Raw genomic sequence first — 24156 nt, 5'->3', positions numbered from 1 at the left:
TTTTTTAAGTTAAGTCAACTGACTATGCTAATTTGGTGCTCAAGAAACATTTCTTCTTATGATCAATGTTGAAAACATTTGTGCTGCTTAATATTTTTGTAGAAACTGATAAAACTGAAATGCATTCTATCAACCATGTTATGTCTGTCTATTAAAAGATGGAATCCCAGCTGGTGCACATAGAGTCATGGTCTGTTAGACATCGTGGCTCTTTTATTTCCAGCATATGTTGTCTGAGTGGCCTAGGCTTTAATGTGCTTATTGATTGTGCTCCCTGTAGGGTTGCATTTTGGGATTGACTGGACACACAAATGTTGTACTGTAATGAAGGCTCGCATTCGAATGCACTATGTATTGTGCTGAATTGTTATGCAGCACGCAACTGCATGCAACATTAGCCTGGTTAAATATAAATCTGTTTAATATGAAAATGTCTAATGTTGTTTACAATGAGACAACATTGTATTATTGTACAGTAACAGTTTTTTTTTTTTAACAATCTGAAAAACAGCTATGTTACAGCAACCATTACTGAAGCCAATTTGAAGATCATCAGCACATGCCTTCACAGGTCCAAAGCATCACATCTTGAGTGAGTCAAATTCATGTAATTTAGAGACCAATTAAAAGGCTTGTGCACAAAATTCCAGGTTTTCTGCAGCCATACGATAGCTTTGGATGAGAAACAGACTGAAATTTAAGTCATTATTCATCCGCTATGACTCTCCTTTGGTGCGTTCATGAAAGAACAAGCCATGTCCGAATTGCAGATCCCACGTCCGAACAGCAGATACCAGATTTAAATTTCATGTCTGTTTCTCATCCAAATCTTGACATGTAGCACATGAGTTGTATGAACTACTTTTTATGGTGCCTTTAGTGACTTTTAAAAGTACTTTGTTGCAATTTCTTAAAAATGTCCTCTTTGTGTTACACAAAAAAAAAAAGTCATATGCGTTTGGAACGACATGAGGGCGAGTAAATAATGACAGACTTCATTTTTGTGTGAACCATCTCTTTAAGTCCACGTCTTTAAAGAATGTGACAAGAACGATTTGATTGTTTTTCGAGTGTGCTTGTGGCGCGTGGGTTTTTGTGAGGTGTTTTTCGTGTCTGTGGCTGATGAGGGGGACAGAGACAGTTCCTTTGGGGGAGTGTCAGCAGGTGTGCTGTGAAATCTTCGGCTGCTAAAGTCACACAGGTCTGTCTGTCTATGTGTCTCCAGGCCACTGTCTCAGCGCAGTCACATCGTCTTCATCTTTTGTGCGACCATAACCTTCAGAACACCTCCACATGACCCCCAAACATCTAACACAGGGAACACAAAGCACAGAGGGGCCAGCTAACACCTGGCACTGTAGCTACTATCACAGAGAGCTTGATCCCTGTGTCTCGGATCATGCAGACAGACGGTGGGTGGAAGACAGTAGGAGCGCAGTCTGACTGTTGCTCTTCAGTGGGTGTAGAAGCCGTAGTAGCCCGCATCACTGCAATTGTCTTTTTCGCAAGTCTCCGCGCTGCGGTTGGGAGGGGAATTTTCCGTGCTGGACGTATACGGCGACACGCGCCTCTTCTTGTTCTCTCCTCCCTCGAACAGACCTGAGTCGGCAGAGTCCACCGATTTAACCGAGGGGGCTTCCATCCAAGTGTCCTCCCCAGACTCTTTGGACTTCTCTTGGGGCAGTGGCTGGCGCTGGGGCTCGAGGAGCGACGGGGAGGGGTGGAAGCGTGAGTTCGCTGCTGAGGGAGATGACGACGCAGCTGGGGATGAGACGGTTCGGAACCAGCCGATGCTAGACCCGGGTTTACTGTGGTGTGGGTGATTTAGATACTGCGTTGAGGGACGTCCTGAGCTCCACGGCCCCGGGTTGGCGGCGGACACCGGCCCGGAGGCAAAGTGGCTTTCAGGGTAGTAGCTCAGCGGGTGGTGGGGGGACGTCTGAAGCGGAAAGGGTTTGTAGAGGCTGTTGGAAGGGTATTCGCTCTCGTACGCGTTGAAGTCGAGGCGGTTCGGAGGCACCCCCTGCTGGCTGGACAGGTACCAGCGGCTGTGAGGGCTGGCGGCGGGGTCTTTGGGGCACTGCTGGGTCATGCTGACAGGCTCGCGGCTGTAGAAACGACTCTGAGACAGGGGACTCATGTACTGGTCAGACAGGTACGGCTGGTGAGGGTAACAACCCCCTGGAAGGAGCTGCTGGCTTTCGGTTGGGGAAGGTGTGAGGCGGTCCGAGTCAGGAGGTGCGTACAGCCTACATGAGAAAAGAGAGGGTCAAAGGTCAACTTCAACAGACAAAACACCTCCTGAAATGTTAATGTTAATGTTAAAAACCCCCATTGGTGAAAATCAAGTTTTTAACGTTGATTATATGTCTATGTGGTGTTTTTAATATGTTTTAAGACAAACCAAGTGCAAATTCATAAGTCAACACCATTGCTGAGTATTTTCTCTTTAAAACTGCAGTGATCTAAAGACTATCTCAAAAACGTGGTTTGAAATCGCCGGTGTTTCTGACGTCACAAACCACCTAGTAACCAATCCCGTCAATGTGCGGGAGGGGCTTCGCATATCATTAACTGCGGTCTCGAGAGAAGCCAGGTTATCCTGGTATATTTTTCTGTTGATATGAAAAATCGGGTACATTTAGCAATATAGCGGGTGAATTATGTATATGATGTATATTACAATGTCTCCACTGACGTTCTAATTTGTTCAAAGCGTTTCTACAGATGCAGATTTTTTTAGAAGGCAGCTGTCTGACTCTGAGATGATGAACGGGAACATGGTTTGTGTAAAATTAGCAACACATTATTAGCTGTTTGATAACGTAGGCAAGCCAAAGGCTAATCATATTAATTACCGCTATGTGTCCGATGTTGTAGAAAGAGATACATAAAACATATTACCATTCTGACACATTGACTTGTTTACGAAGCCTGTACTTCACTCTTCCATTTCTTCTACATTCAATCAGTTTTAAGGCATGAATAAAAAAAATATTTCACAGGAAAAAAACTTTTAAATATGTAATTTTGGTTATCAAAGATGAGTTATAAGGAATAAAATTACTGACTACAGGGGGCTTTAATACTGTTTACCATTAATTGAAGTGAGAATGCCTTTTAAATTCACAACTGAGGTAGTGAACAAGATGTAGAAATTGCAATTCGAATTTAAATGTATGGAAGTGGAATTAAAACGATTCGTAAATTAATTTAGGCCTAACTGTAATTTAGGTACCTGTAAAATTAGACAGACAGACAGATAGTTCCACAGAGACCAATTTTTCTTTTACTTACGTGTCATAATTGTCCCGGAAACCTTTAGCAAACGGGTTATGGTCTATTTTCAGCTGAGTGATCTGTGAAATGGCAGGGGAAGGGGTTGGAGAAAGGGCAGAGAGAGAGAGAGAGAGAGAGAGAGAGAGGGTAAGAGTAAAGTCACATGGGCACATGAAGCACAGTCAGGGAGACTGATAGATCACTGTCGTAACGAAATAATTCATGCATTACACTCATCCTCTTTCCTACAGCCACAGTTAACATCTCTAGTACACACAACCCTTTACAAAAATCACAGACTCAATGTGCAGACATAACACAACTATCTCGTCTGGGTCGTCCCACACAGTGATGTCTCTTTGTTTGCTGGAAGCAGAGGTTATGTGCAGTTGCAATCTGATTAATAAAAAAATAACCCACAGCATGATGTGTTCATATGACGTGACTTACATCTGCATTCTGGTAGGCAGTGACGGCAATGAACTGAGTCTCAGGGAAGATAAACGTCTGAGTTTTAGAGGTCAGGAAGGGATCCTCCGTTCCATCCTCCTTTACCTCCACGATGTGAAGACGTGGTTGGTATTTATGCAGCGACTGTAGCACTATCATCTGTATACCAAGCAATGCAGTAGTCAGTGAAATAGTGCAGATATGATATGGTGTCACAGAAGGATTATATATTCAACCCAAATGGTACTCTCTGTTTGACTACAACCAATGTTGACATAGATGACTCAGGAGTAGGCATGCTGCCGTAAGACTGCTTAACGTTTTTTTTTTTTTTTATTATATTACCTGTCCTATGTTGTTAGAGCTGCCTTTGTTATTGGTAAGTTTCAGTTTGCCAAAGGAAACTTCCTGCCTCATCCAGTGATTCCCAGTGTTGGGGGAGTCTGGGTGCATATACATTCTGTTTCCTGTAAAAAATAAAAAAACAAGTTTAATGAAAATGTATACACTCATTGCAGTTTAAAAATGCATGTATTTAAACTAGGGCTGTCAAACGATTAATCGCGATTAATCGCATCCAAAATAAAAGTTTGTGTTTACATAATATATGTGTGTGTACGGTATATAATTATTTTCTATATATAAATACACACACATGCATGTATATATTTAAGAAATATTTGCATGTATATACTGTGTATATATATTTATATTATATATAAATATTTTATATATAAATAACACATTTTTTCTTAAATATATATGCATGTGTGTGTATTTATATATAGAAAATAATTATACTCCATACACACACATATATTATGTAAACACAAACTTTTATTTTGGATGCGATTAATCGCGATTAATCGTTTGACAGCCCTAATTTAAACCACATTCTACTGTCAATGACATGGTGATTTTTGAAAAAAGTATTTTTGTTATCAAAATGCAGATATTATGTGAAATATCATCACAATTTAAAATCACTATTTTGTATTCTAATATATTTTAAAATGTAGTTCATATCTGTGATGGCAAAGCTGAATTTTCACCAGTCATTTCTCCAGTCTTCAGTGTCACATGATCCTTCAGAAATCATTCTAATATGCTGGTCTGCTGCTCAAGAAACATTTCTAATTATTATCAATGCTGAAAACATTTGTGCTACTTGTCCACCAAAATGTTTTTGGTGGAAACTGTAATCAATATTTTTTTTCAGAATAGATAATGTTCTCAAAATGTTAAACATTATTTATACATAAACATTATTTTTTACATTGTTCATGGAACATCTGAAACGTTTTCTTTTTTTCTTTTAAACATTAGTTTCATAACATTCAGAGAACATTCAAAAGTAACGTTCCCATAATGTTTGTGAAATTATATTTTTTAATTTTTTAAATTGCTGCTTTAAATGTTTAAATGTCGAGAGAACATTCAGAAGTAAGGTTTTCGTAACTTTAGGGGAATATTAGCAAAGTGTTCTTAGAACTTTTTTTTTTTTTTTTTTTTTCGCTGCATGAGTATGTGCCATATTTAGTAAAGGATAGGTAAGGAGTTTAAGTAAAGAAAGACATAAGTATGAGTATATTTCCAGCAAAAAGTGTTGTACTTTGTGAATTGATTAGAATAAGCCAATTAAGAGTGCAATGGCAAGTGTTTTACACCAGCACTACAATGCAATCTCCCATGAACAGAAGTTGCAGTGCAAGATGTTGTGGTGGGCCACATGCTTATAGGTTCCTCTGATTGTGGCATATGGTGGTATCAGAAACACTCATGCATTTCTAGCCACAAAAAGACTCCGCTCAGTGTGTGTGAAGTTTTCTTGCATTGCTCAGAAAGCACCCACACCGTGAAAACCACAATTCAGATAAAGACATTTATCTTGTTTGTAGGGTTTAAATGTAGATAGTGGCCAGGTAAAGGCAGTGTATTACTTATCGGATACCTGGCATGTTGCCTTCTGCCTTTCCACACTGGACCCATTTGCCTCCTTGGTATCTCCAGTGATGCTGGTCAGCAAGAACCACGTCCACATATATGTTATAATGAGCCGAGGGATCCAGTGAGCTGATGTTGAAGCTGAGGAAAGGGAACATCCTCCTGTTGACAGACAGATCAGAAAACACAGTGAGGAATGCATTGATGCTGTTGTTATGGATAAAGATTTGAGGTCACGGACTTAACTAGTTATTAGGGATGTAGTGATATTAAAATTCTCGTCAATAGCGATAAGCAAAGAAATGTTTTACAAAAAACAAGGTCACATGAGACAGCCATCTTCTAACCGTATACATACTGGGAACTATATTCTCAGAAGGCGAAGCACTGCTACTTGGGCGGAGTCATTTACTCCAACTCTGAGCGAACTCTCAGCTCCTCACCACAGGGGCTTCTCAGGTGCCGCGAGCAAATCATGCTTCGCCTTCTGAGAATATAGTTCCCAGTATGTATACGGTTAGAAGATGGCTGTGTCTCATGTGACCTTGTTATTTGTACACGCTGTGACTGTACAAATCACAACATGTAAATAGGAAAATGTTGGCGTTATTTTGTCACTTATTGGGAGTAGTATGCTAGCTGGAGCCGTTTACCGCCAGTCTTTGTGCTAAGCTAGGCTAGCGGTGGGTGCGTCAGACAGAGTTACGGCACGCACGGAGATGAAAAAGGTATGTATGGACTTATCTAACCCTGGGGGATACGGTGAATAAGCTAAAGTCCCAAAAAGTCGGCGTGTTCCTTTAAGAAATTGGGTGTTTAAAAAATATTATTTTTAAAATGTTAAAATTACACTGTCCTTTACACTGTAAAAAATTTCTAACCCTCCCAAATCAAAAATTTCAAGTGACCGATAACATCTAAATTTTTCAATTGGCCCAAGTAAAATTCTGTAAATTATAAAATTAAATTTACAGATTTTCACTTGGGCCAATTGAAATTTACAGAATTTCACTTGGGCCAATTGAAAAATTTAGATGTTATCGGTCACTTGAAATTTTTGATTTGGGAGGGTTAGAAATTTTTTACAGTGTATGCTAAGATTGTGCTAGATGATGGAAATTTTTTTAATTCAATTAAATTAAACATCAAAAATCGACTGACACATAAATGAAGAAATCATTCATATCTGATATGATCCCTATATATGAGGGTGAGTATTTGGTGGTGAGCAATAGTTATGTGGGCACATTCATTGCGATAGAGAGGCAACTGGGAGCAGGCTGTATGTGAATCTTTAATATGACTATTAATAAAACATGTTAGGAGATGCATCTGCTTGATTGCTGTAGTTTTCCTTGCTAGACAGATTTTGATCACAGTGCACTGATGGAGAGGAGGTAACTGGGAGGTCAGTGTGTCCCATAGGGTGAAGTTTCCAAAGACGCATACACTTAGGCACACACTTCCTGCAAAGGACCCAGTATTTGCCGTGTTTCTGTGCCTTTTCACCTTAGCACCAATTATGATGCAACAAACTTTTGACATCAGCAATGCTGGCTTCAATTCAACCTCACCCAATACTATGACGCTTTCGGTCTCAGTATACACTCCAGAGATGACGTCTATGCTGCACGGCTGCCTCTCATTCAATAGATTCAACAGTTGCAGGCTACTGCTCATGCTTGTATGTTTCCCCTCAGCCGGATGCTCCTGTCAGGTGACACTCAAGTGCAGTTGTCTTCTCATATCTGTGTCTGTATCATATCAATTCCATGAACTGGATACAGACCAAATAATTTGTAAATGGCTCAGAATGGATTTAGGTTATAAAAATCTCTCACTCTCTGTCCTGTCTCCTGTGCCTTTGAGCTTTCGGAGTGAAACTATAAACCTTTTTTTCCTATTGGGAAGAGCAGGGGGGTCACATTATTGGAATTCGTTCTGCTTTATATAGAAATTTTACTTTGTATATGGATATAGAATTGTTTATTTTGGACACATTTGTGGAAATTGTAGGCTTAACTCTTAAGAAACGATTTTGTAATACTTTTTAACATTAGCAACATGACATATACACTACCATTCAATTTTTTTTTTTTTTTAAAGAAATTAATACATTTATTCAGCAAGGATGCATTAAAAGTGACAGTAAGGACTTTTACATTGATACAAAAATATCTATTTTAAATAAACGCTGTTCTTTTGAACTTTCCATTCATCAAATAACCCTGAAAAATGGTTTCAACAAAAATATTAAGCACATCTGGTTTCAACATTGATAATAATAAGAAATGTTTCTTGAGCGGCAAATATTAGAATTATTTCTGAAGTGTCATGACACTGAAGACTGAAGATATATCGCCATCACATGAGCTACATTTTTAAATATCTTAAAATAGAAAACAGGTATTTTAATTGTAATAATATTTTACAATATTACTGTTTTATTGTATTGTTTTTATTTATTTAGTATTTTTATTGTATAAAATAAATCTGGCCTTGGTGAACATTAGAGGCGTTTTTCAAAAACATTAAAAAAATCTTTTTTAACATTATTGTACTGTAAGTCTAACCGTAAAACAATGTTAATGCAACTACTTATGATTAAAACAAACAGTGAAGTTTAGCATTGATCTTTCCCATTTAATGAAATAGTAGTAGTAATAATAATAATACAATAATAATAATAATGAAGCATTTATATAGAACTTTCATATGTACTACTGTACACCCAAAGAGCTTTACAATCATGCCAAGGGTCTCTCCTCAACCACCACCATAGTGCAAATGCAAATGATATTATCTTTTATCTCATGCAGTGTGATCACATGAGAACCAATGATGTCTGACTTGTTCTACAAGAAAAAAAACCCGATATGTGTATGTAAAAAATGTGTGAAAAGACTCACTGAGTTACAGCAGAGGGAAAGTTTCTCTAAAAGCAAATAACAACAGTACACTGTTATGTTCTGTACTTTTTTGTACTTTTCGGAGTTCAACACTTTACAGTCATTGTCTACTTTTTTATGCAAAAGCGCATGCACATTCTACTAAATATTTCACTTTGTGTTTCCAAGAAGTTACACTAGCTTCAGTGAGTGGAATGAAATAAAGAATCACCGGTTTGTTTTAGAAATAGAGAAGTAAGAGATTTTTCGAACTGAAATAAGTTTCTCTTTTCAAGAAGGGTAAAGGACGCCTGATATCGAGGACTGGAGCGTGATGACGCTTGTTTGCTACAGGGAGGCACGGACTGCCCACCCACGGGCAGCTGTAATCAATCATCATTCTCAGATAGAGCCCTGGCATTGTCGGGCCTTGTGCTGGTGAAGAGACCCAACAGGTGAAGGGTTTCTTCTTCCACATCAGTTGTCAATATAAGTGAAAACAGAAACCAGAATCGTCTCTGTATCATTCAGCGCTCATGCGATGCCTCCTCATTCTGAGTTATAACTATACCGTCTGTGGCAGTCACTTTCCTCATCTGACTGAGCCTCAGAAATTGTCATACTTTTTAAAAATGAGACATTTATAAGAAATCAGTACCTGGAGAGGGGGAAACCAGTGGGTTCACCACTGAGAGGAATGTTTTGCATGAGTAGGAGTTTAAGGTTTACAGAGGTTAACCTTTGGAAACTTATCTGCCACTCCTTGACTCAGTGATGGAGCCATGAACACGGTAGTAGGTGGTTGCCAAACAAAAATGCCTCCTCTGCTGTCTAGGACTCTAGGAAGATACAGTTTTCCATACATATATGTGTTTCCCCTTACTTCAGAGTAAATTGCAGAGTAAAAAAAGACAGGAAGAGACCATAAAAATAAAAAAACCTGTCTGGATATAGACTGGTGAGGGGGCTTTCTCCCCGAGCCTGTCATTGATTTGCCAGGACAGGAGTTCAGGTCTAGTTTGTGTCATCCTCGTAGTCTTGATTCTTCTGCAAACATGCCAGTCTGCCAGTTTTTTATACGTAAAGGTAAAATATCAAACATGACACAAGCAGATTGGCATGTACAGTAAGCACAGCATGTTTACGTGGTTATTCAAGCAATTATGTGAATGTGGTTACATTCAGAAACCACGATATATTTGCTGATGTTGGAGAGTTGTCATTGCTGTAGTGATGAGTTTGTAGCATGCTGCTGAAAAACAGTGGCTGGAAATGGAGCAGGCAGCAACCACAGATACATGTACAGACGATCCCTTTGATCTCGACAGGGTTCTGCTGATGTGCTACTGTCACAAATCATCTGTTTCTGTCAGAGCTGCTTGTTGGGGTACCGCTGGAATCATGTACACAGCCATCAATCTGTTCTGTAGTGAGCGGCGACTAACTATTCAACAAGTTTGCTGCTTCTGAGGTCTGGCTTTTTGCAGCAAGACTGCATACTCCATGCCACCATGCAGCTAAACAGGATGTGATTGTTAGTTGAAAAAAAAAGAAAGAAAGAAAGAAAGCTCAGACAGAGAGAGACCTTGATGGTGCAGGAGGAGAGATTGCATTTTATGCAGAGCCTGGACGACCTTAAGAATTTTAATAAAACCGATATTGCATTGATATTTTGTTGTAATTCTTTATAAGTTACTATAAAGTTATATTAGTATCATGTTTCAAGCAAAACACAAAAAGAAGTTGGACAGGTTTTAAATTGAAAACCTGTCCTAAATTGAACTTTTTACATTCACTAAAAGCACCTTGAAATCTGTTAGTAGTCAAAGAACGGCTCAGAAAAGTGAAGTTAGCTCTGAGAAAAGCTCTAGCATCATCCGTTTGCAGATAATTGATTTAATGGTGTACGATTTACTTTGCTAGTGAATTTCACAAGTAATTTCAAAGAAATGGCAAAGTGGCACATTGAATTAAAAATGAATTTCAACTTTAAATATACAACTTCGAATTTTTTTTTTTTTTTACAGTGTGCAATGCAAAGAATGCAGTTCATACATTATTAAAAGGATAGTTCACCTAAAAATGAAAATTCTGTCATCATTTACTTTATTTCTTCTGCAGCGCACAAAATAAGATATTTTGAAGAATGTTGGTAATCAAATAGCTTTGGTCACTATTGACTTGCATTGTCATTTCATCTTTTTTATGTTTCACGGAAGACAGAAAGTCATACAGGTTTGGAACGACGTGGGGTGAGTAAATAATGACAGAATTGAAATTTTTGGGTGAACCATCCATTTTTTTTTTGTTTATAATTGCCATCTTTATTATCTTACCTAATGCTGCAATTTAAGGGAGGCCAAATGAAGGCCAGATAAATTATTCATGTGCAACTTTCTGCTGTGCTGCATGGTTTGTGCTCATTGTATTTACCATAAAGTGATAATGCTGTGTGTGAGTAAAGAGTTTCACTATACGCAATTTTAGCCAATAAACAAATGCTTGGAAAATTTCAAGCTTTTTGTGGTGTTAAATATGAGACATGTGAATCCACTGAAGCGGAGAGACAGCTTTATTTACACATAAAGCAGAGACCCATGACTCCTCGGAGTTTGGTTTTCACCAAACCTAAAGAACCTATTCGTTCACATTTCCTATACAAGAACCTGAGGCCAGAATTTATTTTATTACTCTTATATATTGACTTGTATAGATATATTGACAACAACAGTGAAAAACCCTAGTTCCTCTTTTAAGGAGTATGTTGCAGATGCGTTTGAAATAAGACATTTTTTTTTTTATCTTTAGTATTTATCAACCACTGAACATGCAATGGAATAGATCTTTGACAACATCTGTAGTTTCATATCCCTCCCACTAATGTTCTGTGAGGTAACATTTTTATGAATTTCAGTCGTTATTAGTATCATCTGGCACCCTCTTGCTTTATTTGCCTCTCAGACTAGCATAAAAGCAAGACAACGCTCACCTACACCAATCTATGTTTAGAGCTGATGGCCTGTGCCTGTTTAAGTTTGTGAAACCTAGTGGCAGGGGTGAGGTTAGGGGCCAGTTTTAGAGTTCGACTTGAAAAGGGCCGAAGACCTCTGCTCTCGTCTTAGACTGTGGGTCTTACGGTGCATTTCAAAGCCCTGACTCGGACTGCACTTCGACTTCTGAGGAAACGTGCATCACTGCGCTCACAGGGTACCAGACCAGTGGAGAGAGAGCAAAGAAAAAGCGAGAAAGAGAGCGAGAGAGAGGAAGAAAGTGCCTTCCTTCATTTCCTGCACTTCAAAGCTATACCTCCACTGATGTGTATGGCCATCAGAGTCTCACTGGTGCTCAACCAACTTTACCCCCAAACGTACCACCCCCTCCTCCTTACTTTTCCACTTCCTGTCTTGGGCAGAATTACATGAGCTATGACACTCACTGGAAATGAAAACCAATAAAATAACCCTCATGTTTAATGCACATTATACCGTATATAACAGAACATAATAATAATTCGCAGCAAATCACGTGCACTTAAATAAATGGACTCAAACTGGTGCAATTTGTAGAATGTGAAAAGATAACTTCACCAGATCAGATACGAACAGGAAATGTAATGATTCAGAGGCTAAATGTCATGATAGCATTAAAAATGATGAATCAAACCAAACAAGGTTTTCTCGTTTACGTGAAATATTGAATAATCTATAAGCCACTCGATTCCCACAATAGCCTGTTTAGTTACTTGCATTTACAAGGGTGATTTGAAGTGTTTTATGTGTAACATTCCTTTGTAATTTATACCATTAATAAACTACATGATGTATGCGCTATTTCATTATGTTTTCTTTCTGCATGCATGTATTCATTCTGAATGCGGTTTGCAAAAGGCTTCAAGACCCCTGCCTGTAGGTTACAGGTTACAAAAGCGTGCTCACACACTCACAAACAGTTATACCGTACACACAGATGCATGCATATCTGTGTATAACCTATCAAACTAACAATAATAATAATATAAAACAAATACAAATAAATACATATCTCTGTTTTGAAAATTTTGCCTATGTAGGATTCGGTTTTTTTATGGTGCGTAAAAGTATAGTACAAAATAAAATAAAGACAGTTATGAGTGATGACCGTGGCAGCAGTGTTTTTAAAGTGATAATGCTATGATTTGTCGTAGCAGTAAAATGTGAAATTGAGTCATATATTAAAACATTAAGATAAAAACATTTAGTCACCTCTTCATTTCAAGGTTAGGCGATTTGCATTCAAAACCATATTTAAATGCACATTGTATAGTATCTTCTGCATACTGAAAAATACTGAATAAATGACAGTCTCTAAGTGTTACTTTTTATCTCTGAAATCAATATTTTTAATAACTCTTTGAACTTAAAGTGTGAGCATTCTCCCCCGCTTGCTTAGCCTCCTATTAGACTGTAACTGTTTCTGGTGCTGTCAATTCTCATATATTTTAACAGAAATCATTTTTATGGTGGCAGGTGAGATGAGCTTAGATATTATTGGTCAGTGCAACAGTTTTCAGTATTATTATTATTATAATGTACATATGCTAGAAAGATTCTGTGATAAATATCGTTACCAAACTGACGTATAATGGCCTACTTAGAAATAATTCTAAAGTTTTATCAGATGATATTTTAAATCCATATCATGCAATGACTATGAAAGCAACTCTGAAATTAAAGTGTTACACATCTGTAGATTATAATCATCAGGAACATGTTTAGATATGATTGCTCGCTGACCTGTCAAAGAACTTCTCTCCCTCTCTATAGGGACCACAGTAGTTTATAAGTCATAATATTGAGTTTTTATTTATATATTTTTTCTTTTTAATTACTCGTGATAACTAAGTTTGGTCATCACGTTCTTAAATCAAAAATACAATAAAAATAAAAATAAAAAATATAAAAAATAAAAATAAAAACATCAGCAGTTCTCATAAGCTCCTGTCAGATTTTTTTTTTTCAGTTTCAAAAATTTGTGTCAAAGTGCATATAGGTACAGTGAGAGAATTTTACAAAGTGCTAACAGTATTTGTTTACTTTGGACAAAAACTGAAACCAGGTCGCGGTCTGGTAGAAAAAAAAGGGATTAGATCAAAAGATCTCTCTGTAATTAGGCTTCTAAATTTAAGACACATAGCTATGCCAAGGACTCGATTTCATGCCCACCTGCCCTGGGTGGCACAGCTGGCAATCATAAGTACAAAAGTAAGAGGAATTAACATTCAAATGGGGCATTTGGAAATGCTGAATGACCAGTTTCTTACTCTCTAATTACGCACAAAAAAAAATCTGCCATGAAAACAAACGTCTATGCTAATGACATAGGCTATTAAAGAGTGGCTAACCAAAAGGCTTCTTACCGTCCCTGTTTCGTTATGATCATCTCTGTCTGATACTTGTGGAACTTTGCCCACAGCGGGTAGTTGTTGAGGAGCACTTGTGTCTTCCCGGACACCTGTAGACCAGGTAAAGTGTACATCGGTGCTCGCGGGTACCCGTGCTGAAAAGAAGCCGTGTAGCTGTCTGCGCTGCTCGGGTACACGTCTTTACCGTTGGCTGAAGAATACGCATCGGCTCCGGCTGGAACGTAATGTCCCGTCCCGCTCCGGCTGGTGAAGTGACAGCTGCCGAGCGGAGCCGGTGTGTAAAACCTCCCCGTCTGCGCTCCCGCACTTTGGTGGTGCTCAGCGTGGAACGGCAACGTCAAACTGTCCTGTCCGTTTGGAATCGAGTCCTGGTAGTAAAACCTCGTGTCTTGGATGCCCATTTTGAAGTCCGATAAGTCGCGGTTTCGGTGCAGGTGGCTGGTTAATTCTGCGTCTTTGGCGAAACTTTGCGCGTCTGTTCCATTCAACATATTGAGATACAAATTCCTGCCTATGCCGCCCATCTGCAGCACCGGTCCGAGCTCACTAGAGGTGTCATAGGTTTACCGTCCGTATACTTTAACATTTAAAATAAGATTCTAATACAAACTTTATATAAACTGCAAGTTGTGGAGCTTGTCTGCAAAGCGCGCAGTGTAATCTAGTTTTAAACTACTTGGGCAATCTTCCCAAATTTATCTTAATATGTTGAAGACATTACCACTATGTAGTATTTGGAATAGGAATCGGACTTAAAACACATGATAAGACTATGATATATCCATATCTCGAATGGTAATTGGTCCGGAGGTGGGCTTTACAGTCAGACTGGGCGTGATAGGCTTGATGCGCGAGAACGGGCCTTCCCCTTTTATCAGGGGCTTTAGTTTGATACTCACTTAATAGAACTGAACAATCGTTACAATGTTAATTCATTGAGTGCATACGTGAACTTAATTAGTTAGGGGTATAAATGCGTAAATAGGCCATATACAGTCATATATATGCCTACTCAATATGATTTTTAAATAATATTTTTAATAAAAATAAAACTTCCTATAGCCTATAATTGATAAAATAGTGCACTCATTATCTCATTAGATATTTTTGTGTTGATGAATAATATGTGGAAGATCTAGCTAAGAGATACAGTCACAGAGAGTGAGTCGTTTTCCATCCGGTTTCAACTGATATTTTTACTTTTTGATTCTTTAAGACATTCCTTTCCACTCAAGCGCACATAATTTTTGTCTTCACTACAAGAGCATCTTTACTGAAATGTTACAGAAATAAGCTGCATAAAGGTAAATAAGTGCTCTGATTTTTTTATTAGACATTTGCTGTACAAAAAGAAGTTACATGATGATGTTACCAGCTGTATGATGCCACTTGATGGCATTTTAGTAATTGTGTATAAATTATGTCTTAAAGTTATTTTACAATAAGTAATATTACAAATATTATATATATATATATATATATATATATATATATGAAGAGTTCAGATGCAAAAGCCTCAAAGTGCCATCTGAAATTTTCTTCTAGAATGATAATTTTTATCAAGCTTGTATATTTAAGTTCAGTAATTTCACTTAAATGGCAATGAAAATTACCTATTAATTGTCATTTAAGTGAAATTACTGAACTTATATATACGAGCTTGATAAAAATGATCATTCTAGAAGAAAATTTCAGATGGCACTTAGAGGCTCTTGCATCTGAACTATATATATATATATATAACTCTCTCTCTCTCTCTCTATATATATATATAACTATATATATATATATATATATATATATAAAAAAGAAAATACTACTTCAGAAAGAAAAGTATATATGTATATATATATATATATATATATATATATATATAAAATAAAATACTATCTCAGAAATAAAATAAAATACTATTTAGGCAATATTCATACCTTGAAATTATGTTTTGTTTATAAGTAAAAGTTTAAAAATGTAAAAATGAATGTCTTCTCCTCACTTTGTTGTAATGTGAAAACTAGTCTTGTGTTGACAGGGATTCAGTCTTGTATAAGTCTTCTTTTTATTATTTTATTTTATTAGCTTGTAGTTCAGTTGCATTTAAGTTATTTGTACTTTTTACTTAAAAAACAACATAATTTCAAGGTATGATTATGCGTAGTATTTTCTTTTCTTTCTGGCTTTTGGCAATATTTTACAGAAAAAAAATGTAAGTTATTTGTACATCATATCATTATAAGTCAATACCCCAAACCAGCAACGTACAAACAAACTTTATACACACACACACACACACACACACACACACACACACACACACACACACACACACACACACACACACACACACACACACACACACAGTGTCCCCCCCAGTGCAGGTATGACACAATTGCCTCTCCGCACTGTCCACCTCCGCAATTCCACCTCCCGCATCTCTCCTAGCAAGGTGAATTCACAAGGTCACCAGTTGAACTCATTGGTGTTGACACCTCAGATGATAGCGTATTGTCCCCAGTGACGTGTTCACCAGGCTGGGCTGATATACTCTCCACCTGCCCTGTGGAATTGACCACCACCTTAGTTAAGCTGATCTCCCGCAGGCGACATTCACCACGAAGGTACAGAACACAACTGGTGCGCAGAAGCGGCCCTCATTATACTGTATCAGCAATTAAACGAATCACACTACGCACACAACACACTGCCCTGCAGTCTGTTAAGCATTTAGGGAGAGGCTTTGAATGCCACGCATTCTCAGATCTAGTTGGCGCAGTTGCCACAGGTTAATTGCAGTTCTCTGTTCACAAAGTGCGGGAGGAGGGATTTTATATTAGCGCAACTGTGTCATATGTATGCAAAAATTGTCCTTTTATTGTAGCAATAACATGAGTATAAGGCAATCAAATGATTCACTTCTTATTTGCTGAATATTGTGTTGGTGTTCCCCCAGTATTGTATTGTACAAGACCAGCAGCAATTTTTATGAGGTCATATTCATATCTGTGGTCAGGGAGTGGCAGACGTGCCATGATGTAAATGATATGACCAGAATCTGACTTAATTTTAGATGAGATTTGGCATATGTTTGCTTATGAAAGTCTCCTAAAATCATGTCTTTTCAGTTGATGCTCGATCAGAGAGTGACGTGAGAGATTGCTAGATTTCTTTATCACACTTCTTCATCCTGCAGTTTCGGGGCTTGAGAGTTTTCATGTGGTGGGGTAATGTAGTGAAGTGTAATTCTGACTCATCCTGTGTTAATGCTTTTTCTAAACATCTGAGATTTTCCGTCAGTAAAGATGATCTGTTAAGCAATATACCTTCAGTTATATGCACCTGTGATCAGTTTCTGTCTGCGGTCTTTCTTTCCAGAGCAGCGCATAGCTCTCGTCTCAGTGTTACGGAGGGAAGAGGACATAGGGCCTAGTCGGACGCCCCACGGAAACTTGAGCGTGCCTAGTGTTTTTATGGACCCAAACCATGCCTGCACTCCATCAGTCATGTTATACGGTCGGTGTTATCAAAACAGTATGCACTTGTTAAATGTCAAATCTCACTTCCTTTTCCTATTTACTTCATTTTTGACTTGCTCTAAGTTATAAAAACAAATACATTATATACCCTAAATAGGCCTGTTTTATTCAGTAAATTTATCATTTTCAATCAAATAAATAAATAAATACATTTTATCTTCTATTTTTTTTATGAAGAACTCATTTGATTTATTTAGAAATATAAAGTAGCATTCTTACATTTTCAAATAAATAAATATATGTTTTTTGTATTTTTTTATCATTTTGTTGGATAGCAAAGAACAAACGTTTTGTTTATAATCATTAAAATATCAGTGGTAAAGTGGTATTTAAGAAATTTTAAGTAAAATTGTAAGTAAATTACCAGTGTGACTGTCGTCATATTGAAATGTATCAAAATGACAAATGAGGATTTCATATATTTTTAATAAATATAATTTAGGATTTAATAGTTTTTGAATCTTGTGTAGTTACAACATGCATTTCCAAATTGGCAATTTTATGGAAATGGTTATAAAAGTTCTGGTTACACTTTATTTTGATGGTCCCCTTTAGACATTCTGTTGACTAATATTGCACCTATAGGCTACATGTCACCTAACTCTCATTAGAGTACTGGTTGAGTATTAGTAGACTTTTAGGGGTAGGATTAAGTTCAGTTGAATTAGTTGACACAGTTTATTATAGAATGTCTGTTGGGGGACCATCAAAATAAAGTGTTACTAAAGTTTCTATTCAGAATAGGAAGCAACTAAAATACATTCGAGCTTGAGCTTTACATCCTACTAGGCCTACTAATTAATTTTGCAATATGTATGTTTAAATACTTTCCGTCCTGCAGTGACACATCAACATAAAAGAGAATTTTCCTATTAATAAGCATAAAATAATTCTGTGTATGCTAGCATATGAAACAATGTGTCAAAATAGTCTTGTGGTTTAACGTGCAAATTTAAAACTACTATAAACAGCAAAAAGTATAATATTATAATCATTGTGCCAGCAATTTAATGAGTTCATATTAATTGACAAGCTTCATTAAATATTTGCTATTTAAACAAACTAGTAAAATCAAAACGTTGAAAAACAGTGAATGTCACAGCATCTAAAATGCTTTCCTCAAACAAAAAGCTTAAAAAAGAGTTGATATCCATGTAAATTCATTAGCAATGTTGTATGATACTCTATTGCACTTTCAGATGGTGATACTCAGATTAATTTGTGATTTTATCATGAACTCCAAAGAGAATACATTGTCTGACTGGTGTTCTTTGTCTGTGAATATGTAGAGGTGGATGAGGACACGAGTACAACATGTCTAATAATCAGTGTGTGAATAGCTCTGATTAGAGAGACATAGCAGAGACATATGTTTCTTCAAGTCAGCCCTTCCTGTCAGGCAAGGGTACCAAATTAATGCAACATATGCTAATTTGAATCCCCACTTTGGGTGTGAAAGAAGGCTTTTGGGAGGCACCACCGCTGTGAACGCAGGTAGGGGGGTCGTTGGAACGGTGAGAAAGGCGGCAGAATTAAAAGGTGTAGAGAGAGAGCGTTAGAGGAGTGAGAGACAGACAACTAGAGAGAAGGAGAAGAAGAGAGTAGAGAAGGTAGCACTTAGTGCTCTGCGGAATTCTCACCCGATATCACATGATCTCCTGGAGAAGTGCAAATGTATTCCACTGCAACCCTAGAAACACACAAGCTGCCACTTCCTTCGTTTATAATTAGCTGGTAATCAATGCTGAGTCTCTTGGAAAGGGGAGAAGACTTGTTAATGTCCATAAGGTCTTTCAATCAGCAATTTTTACAATCTTAACATGTGTGGCGAATCATTCTGTTAAACATGAGTGTTAACACCTACTTTTTAAACATTACAATAGAGGCGGTCGCATCCATCAAAAGGGATTTTCCAAATGTACATTCATTTTTGAATGTGCATTTGCTGTTGTTGTGGGGTTTGTGTTCTCCAAGCAGCCTCTGAACCCTGTGTCACCTCCATAAACGCAGTGACTGAGTGTAAGCTTGAGGCGCTACGTTGTACATTGTTAAGCACCGAGGAGAGACCCACATGCTGACGTATCCAGGGCTCCAGACGTGACCTTTCTACTGCAAGTGTTCTTAGAGACACACACACAAAAAAAGGAGAAATCTTCGTAAAAATACTTTTTGTGTGTGCATCAATTAGGCTCAAGACCTGAGTTCTGTTTTCAGTTTTTTTTTCAACAAAACATTCCATTCTTTCTTTCTTTTTAAGTTAAATGATAATGATTTCACCTTTTCTAAGAAAGAACATATGAAGAACATATATATATATATATATAGTATATATATATATATATATATATATATATATATATATATATATATATATATATATATCATAAATGCTGTCGAATCGCAATCAATCGCATCTAACATAAAAGTTTGTTTATATAATATACAGTCAAACCAAAAATTATTCACACACCATCAGATAACTGATATATTTTTATTAGTGGGTGCAGGACACTATAGTTCATTTATGTAAGTGAGGATAGCAAAATAAAGTAAACTGTGACATATTATACCCAAAAATTCTTCATACAGTCATTTATAACAATTTGGGACCAAAAATTATTCAGACACTTTGACTTGACCATGTTTTGCTTAAGTGTAATTTCATTAATTGCTAATGCGACCCTTTTACACCACAGACTGAACAGAATTAAGCATTGCTTGGTAATTGGTTGACCTAAATTGGTATTATCTAATTGTGTACTTAAATTTAAGAGCTGACAGCTATTCAACCTTATTCATTTGTGAGACAATCTACTAGAAGAATGGCCAAAACCAGTGAAACATCAACTGATTTGATAACTCTGAGTTCTTGTCATATTTAATTTCCATTTTCTAAACTATAGCAAATAAACTGATAATGTGAGAAATGTTGAAGGTGTCTGAATAAATTTTGGTTTGACTGTATATGTGTGTAACATATATAAATATATACGTATGTGTATATATACACAGACACGTACACACACACACACACACACATATATATATATGTATAATATATATATATATATATATATATATATATATATATATATATATATATATATATATATATATATATACGTAACGTAGATTGACCGGTAAATCGAGAGCTTCGCCTTGCAGCTCAGCTCCTTCTTCACCACGACAGACCGGTACATCGACCGCATTACTGCAGAAGCTGCACCGATCTGTCTGTCAATCTCTCGTTCCATCCTTCCCTCACTCGTGAACAAGACCCCAAGATACTTGAACTCCACCACTTGAGGCGGGAACTCTCCACCAACCTGAAGTGGGCAAGCCACCCTTTTCTGACAAATGACAACTGAGAACCATGGCCTCTGACTTGGAGGTGCTGATTCTCATCCCAGCTGCTTCACACTCTGCTGCAAACCGTCCCAGTGCATGGTTAAGGTCCTGGTCTGATGGGGCCACATGACAACATCATCTGCAAAAAGCAGAGATGAAATCGTGTGGTCCCCAAACCAGACACCCTCCGGCCCCTGGCTGCGCCTAGAAATTCTGTCCATAAAAATTTTGAACAGAACCGGTGACAAAGGGCAGCCCTGCCGGAGTTCAACATGCACCGGGAACAAGTCTGACTTACTGCCGCCAATGCGAACCAAGCTCCTGCTCTGGTCGTACAGGGACCGGACAGCCCTTAGCAAAGAGCCCCAGAATCCATACTCCCAGAGCACTCTCCACAGGACGCCGCAAGGGACACAGTCGAATGCCTTCTCCAAATCCACAAAGCACAGGTGGATTGGTTTGGCAAACTCCCATGAACCCCTTCAGCCCCCTGGAGAGGGTAAAGAGCTGGTCCAGTGTTCCACGACCGGGACAAAAACCGCACTGTTCCTTCTGAATCCGAGGTTCTACTATCGGCCCGAATTCTCCCCTCCGGTCCCCCTTCTTAAAAAGAGGGACCACCACCCCGGTCTGCCAGCCCAGAGGTACTGTCCCCGAACCCCACGCAATGTTGCAGCGGCGTGTCAGCCAAGACAGCCCCACAACATCCAGAGACTTGAGGTACTCAGGGCAGATAACATCCACCCCTGGTGCCTTGCCACCGAGGAGCTTCTTGACTACCTCGGTGACTTCAGCTTGGGTGATGGACGAGTCCACCTCCGAACCCTCGGCCTTTGCTTCCTCAATGGAAGACAAGTCGGTGGAATTGAGGAGATCCTCAAAGTATTCCTTCCACCGTCCGACGAGATCCCCAGTTGAGGTCAACAGCTGCCCACCTCCACTGTAAACAGTGTTGGTAGGGCACTGCTTCCCCCTCCTGAGGTGCCGGACGGTTTGCCAGAATCTCTTCGAGGCCAACCGATAGTCCTTCTCCATGGCCTCACGAACTCTTCCCGATTTTTTGCCTCCACAACCACCCAGGCTGCCGTCTGCTTGGCCTGCCGGTACCCATCAGCTGCCTCAGGAGTCCCACAAGCCAGCCAGGTCTGATAGGACTCCTTCTTTAGCTTGACGGCATCCCTTACTTCTGGTGTCCATCACCGGGTTCGGGGATTGCCGCCTCGACAGGCACCGGAGACCTTACGGCCACAGCTCCGAGCGGCCACTATCGGGTTCAGATCAAGGGGTCCGTTCCTCCCAATCACGCCCCTCCAAGTGTCACTGTCGCTGCCCACATGGGCGTTGAAGTCCCCCAGTAGAACGACAGAGTCCCCAGTTGGAGTACTTTCCAGCACCCCTCCCAGAGACCCCAAGAGGGCCGGTACTCTGCACTGCCGTTCGGCCCGTAGGCACACACAACAATGAGAGACAGACCTATCCCCGAACTCCAACACATGGTGGCTGAGCTGGGGGGCTATAAGCAAACCCACACCAGCCCGCCATTCTCCAGAGTGGTAGAGAGTCCAGCCTCTCTCAAGGAGTGCGGTTCCAGAGCCCAAGCTGTGCGTGTAGGTGATCCCGACTATCTCTAGTTGGTACCTCTCAACCTCCCGCACAATCTCAGGCTCCTTCCCTACCAACAAGGTGATGTTCCACATCCCTAAAGCCAGTTTCTGTGTCCAGAGATCGGGTCGTCGGGGCCCCTGCCTTCGGCTGCCGCCCGATCCACTAGGTGGTGCACGTCACTCCTTCAGGCTGAGCCCGGCCGGGCCCCATGGGGGGAGGCCCGGCCACCAGGCACTCACATGCATTCCCTAACCCCGGGCCTGGCTCCAGGGTGGGGTTCCGGCTGCACCATGCCGGTCGACGTCTCGGTCCTTGTTTTTATTTGCTTCATAATGGGCTTATGAACCGCTCTTAGTCTGACCTGTCACCTAAGACCTGTTTGCCTTGGGAGACCCTACCAGGGGCATATAGACCCGGACAACATAGCTTCTAGGATTGTTGGGTACTCAAACCCCTCCACCACGATAAGGTGGCAGTTCAAGGAGGGGATATATATAATTTATATATACACACACACACACACACACACACACACACACACACACACACACACACACACACACACACACACACACACACACATTATATACAGCACTAATAATGTTGCTAATATATATATAATGCTCTTTTTTAGAATACATAATATGAGGGGCTAAACAGGAAATCATTTTAAGTCGTGAATAAATGTAAATCTGAATATATAGATACAAATCCAGATATAGTTATAAGCCTGACTATATAAATGTATAAACAAATGTATAGTTATGTCTAAATATATAAATATAAATATGAATATATAAATATATATATAGTTATATGCATACACTACATGTATTTGATATTCTAACAACATGAGGGTAGTTAAGTGATGACAGAACTTTCAATTTTGTGTTAACTAATGCATTTCTTTAATTTTTTTATTGTGGTTAATTTATTGTTACTTGTCTGCATAATTTTTAATTAAAATACAATAACTTGCTCTGAAACTATTTGTCTCTCCCTCTGACAACACTTAAGACATAATGTAAAGCAATGGCCAAATAGCTGTTTAGAAAACACATTACATCTGGCTATATTCACTTAATTATGTTATAATGGAAGGCAATTGCAATAACTTAAAAAAAAAAAAAAAAAAAAAAAAGCACTTTTTCATGTCATTTCAGCATTTCATCAGGAATGCTGCTCCAGTGAATGATGGGGAAGGAGTAGCACACCCTGAACAAACTGTGTCCACCAGTCTGGGCTGAGAAGGTGAGGAGAAGTCCTGCAGACGAAATGCCAAGCTTATCTACAGTTTAGGGCCTGCGTTTGACTGAAGAAGACAGCTGAGCTCTCCCACATTCCTTTAGTTTGCTCCGCAGGCCCCAAATGATCGCCCCCCAAAGCATGGCTTCCTCTTATTGGCAGAAGGACCGTACAATCCGCTTTCCCTTCCATCGCTCCCCAATGTCAGAAACGGGCCCCCCACTGTCGCCCACTTGGCGAACATTAAGAAATCATCACCGCTGTCATGACTACTGTCAGACAGGGGTCATCGCATGTAATGCGGAATCAGCAGCCTCTTGGGAACCGACCAGGAGAAAGCTGACTCTTAAAGATGTTAAAAACCTGCATGAGAGATCTGACGTGCCCCACCGTGTCTGCTTTGACTGAAATCATGAATGAGCAATAGTGTGTGTCTCTGTCTGTATCTGTTGGCTCGTAGCCT

At 39.0% G+C, this 24156-nt stretch overlaps 1 protein-coding gene and 1 long non-coding RNA gene across 2 annotated transcripts; one reads left to right on the top strand and one right to left on the bottom strand.

Annotated features, from left to right (window-relative positions):
- Positions 1-401: 401 nt before the first annotated feature.
- Positions 402-14756, bottom strand: tbx21 (T-box transcription factor 21). The gene is made up of 6 exons (XM_079851372.1): positions 13957-14756; positions 5681-5835; positions 4075-4196; positions 3730-3888; positions 3298-3359; positions 402-2249 (listed from the first exon to the last, which is right to left on the bottom strand). Exons 1-6 carry the CDS (start codon positions 14484-14486, stop codon positions 1454-1456), a joined length of 1824 nt encoding a protein of 607 aa, XP_079707498.1. The 5' UTR covers positions 14487-14756; the 3' UTR covers positions 402-1453.
- Positions 14757-17100: 2344 nt separating this feature from the next.
- On the top strand, positions 17101-23703 carry LOC307147034. Its single transcript, XR_013819208.1, has 3 exons — positions 17101-17183; positions 17337-17472; positions 23612-23703. It is a non-coding gene; the product is annotated as an uncharacterized lncRNA (long non-coding RNA).
- Positions 23704-24156: the final 453 nt, after the last annotated feature.

The sequence above is a fragment of the Squalius cephalus genome (assembly GCF_949319135.1).
Source record: "Squalius cephalus genome assembly, chromosome: 19".
NCBI lineage: Eukaryota > Metazoa > Chordata > Actinopteri > Cypriniformes > Leuciscidae > Squalius > Squalius cephalus.
The sequence above is the reverse complement of the archived record's forward strand: the minus strand, read 5'-3'. Positions and strand labels throughout refer to the sequence as shown.

Excerpts from the sequence above, each read along its gene's own strand:
- tbx21 (XM_079851372.1), bottom strand. The coding sequence starts at position 14,486 with ATGGGCGGCATAGGCAGGAATTTGTATCTCAATATGTTGAATGGAACA. Across the intron at positions 5,836-13,956 it reads ATCATAACGAAACAGGGACG|GAGGATGTTCCCTTTCCTCA; the intron begins GTAAGAAGCCTT and ends GTCTGTCAACAG. Across the intron at positions 2,250-3,297 it reads TTCCGGGACAATTATGACAC|GCTGTACGCACCTCCTGACT; the intron begins GTAAGTAAAAGA and ends TTTCTCATGTAG.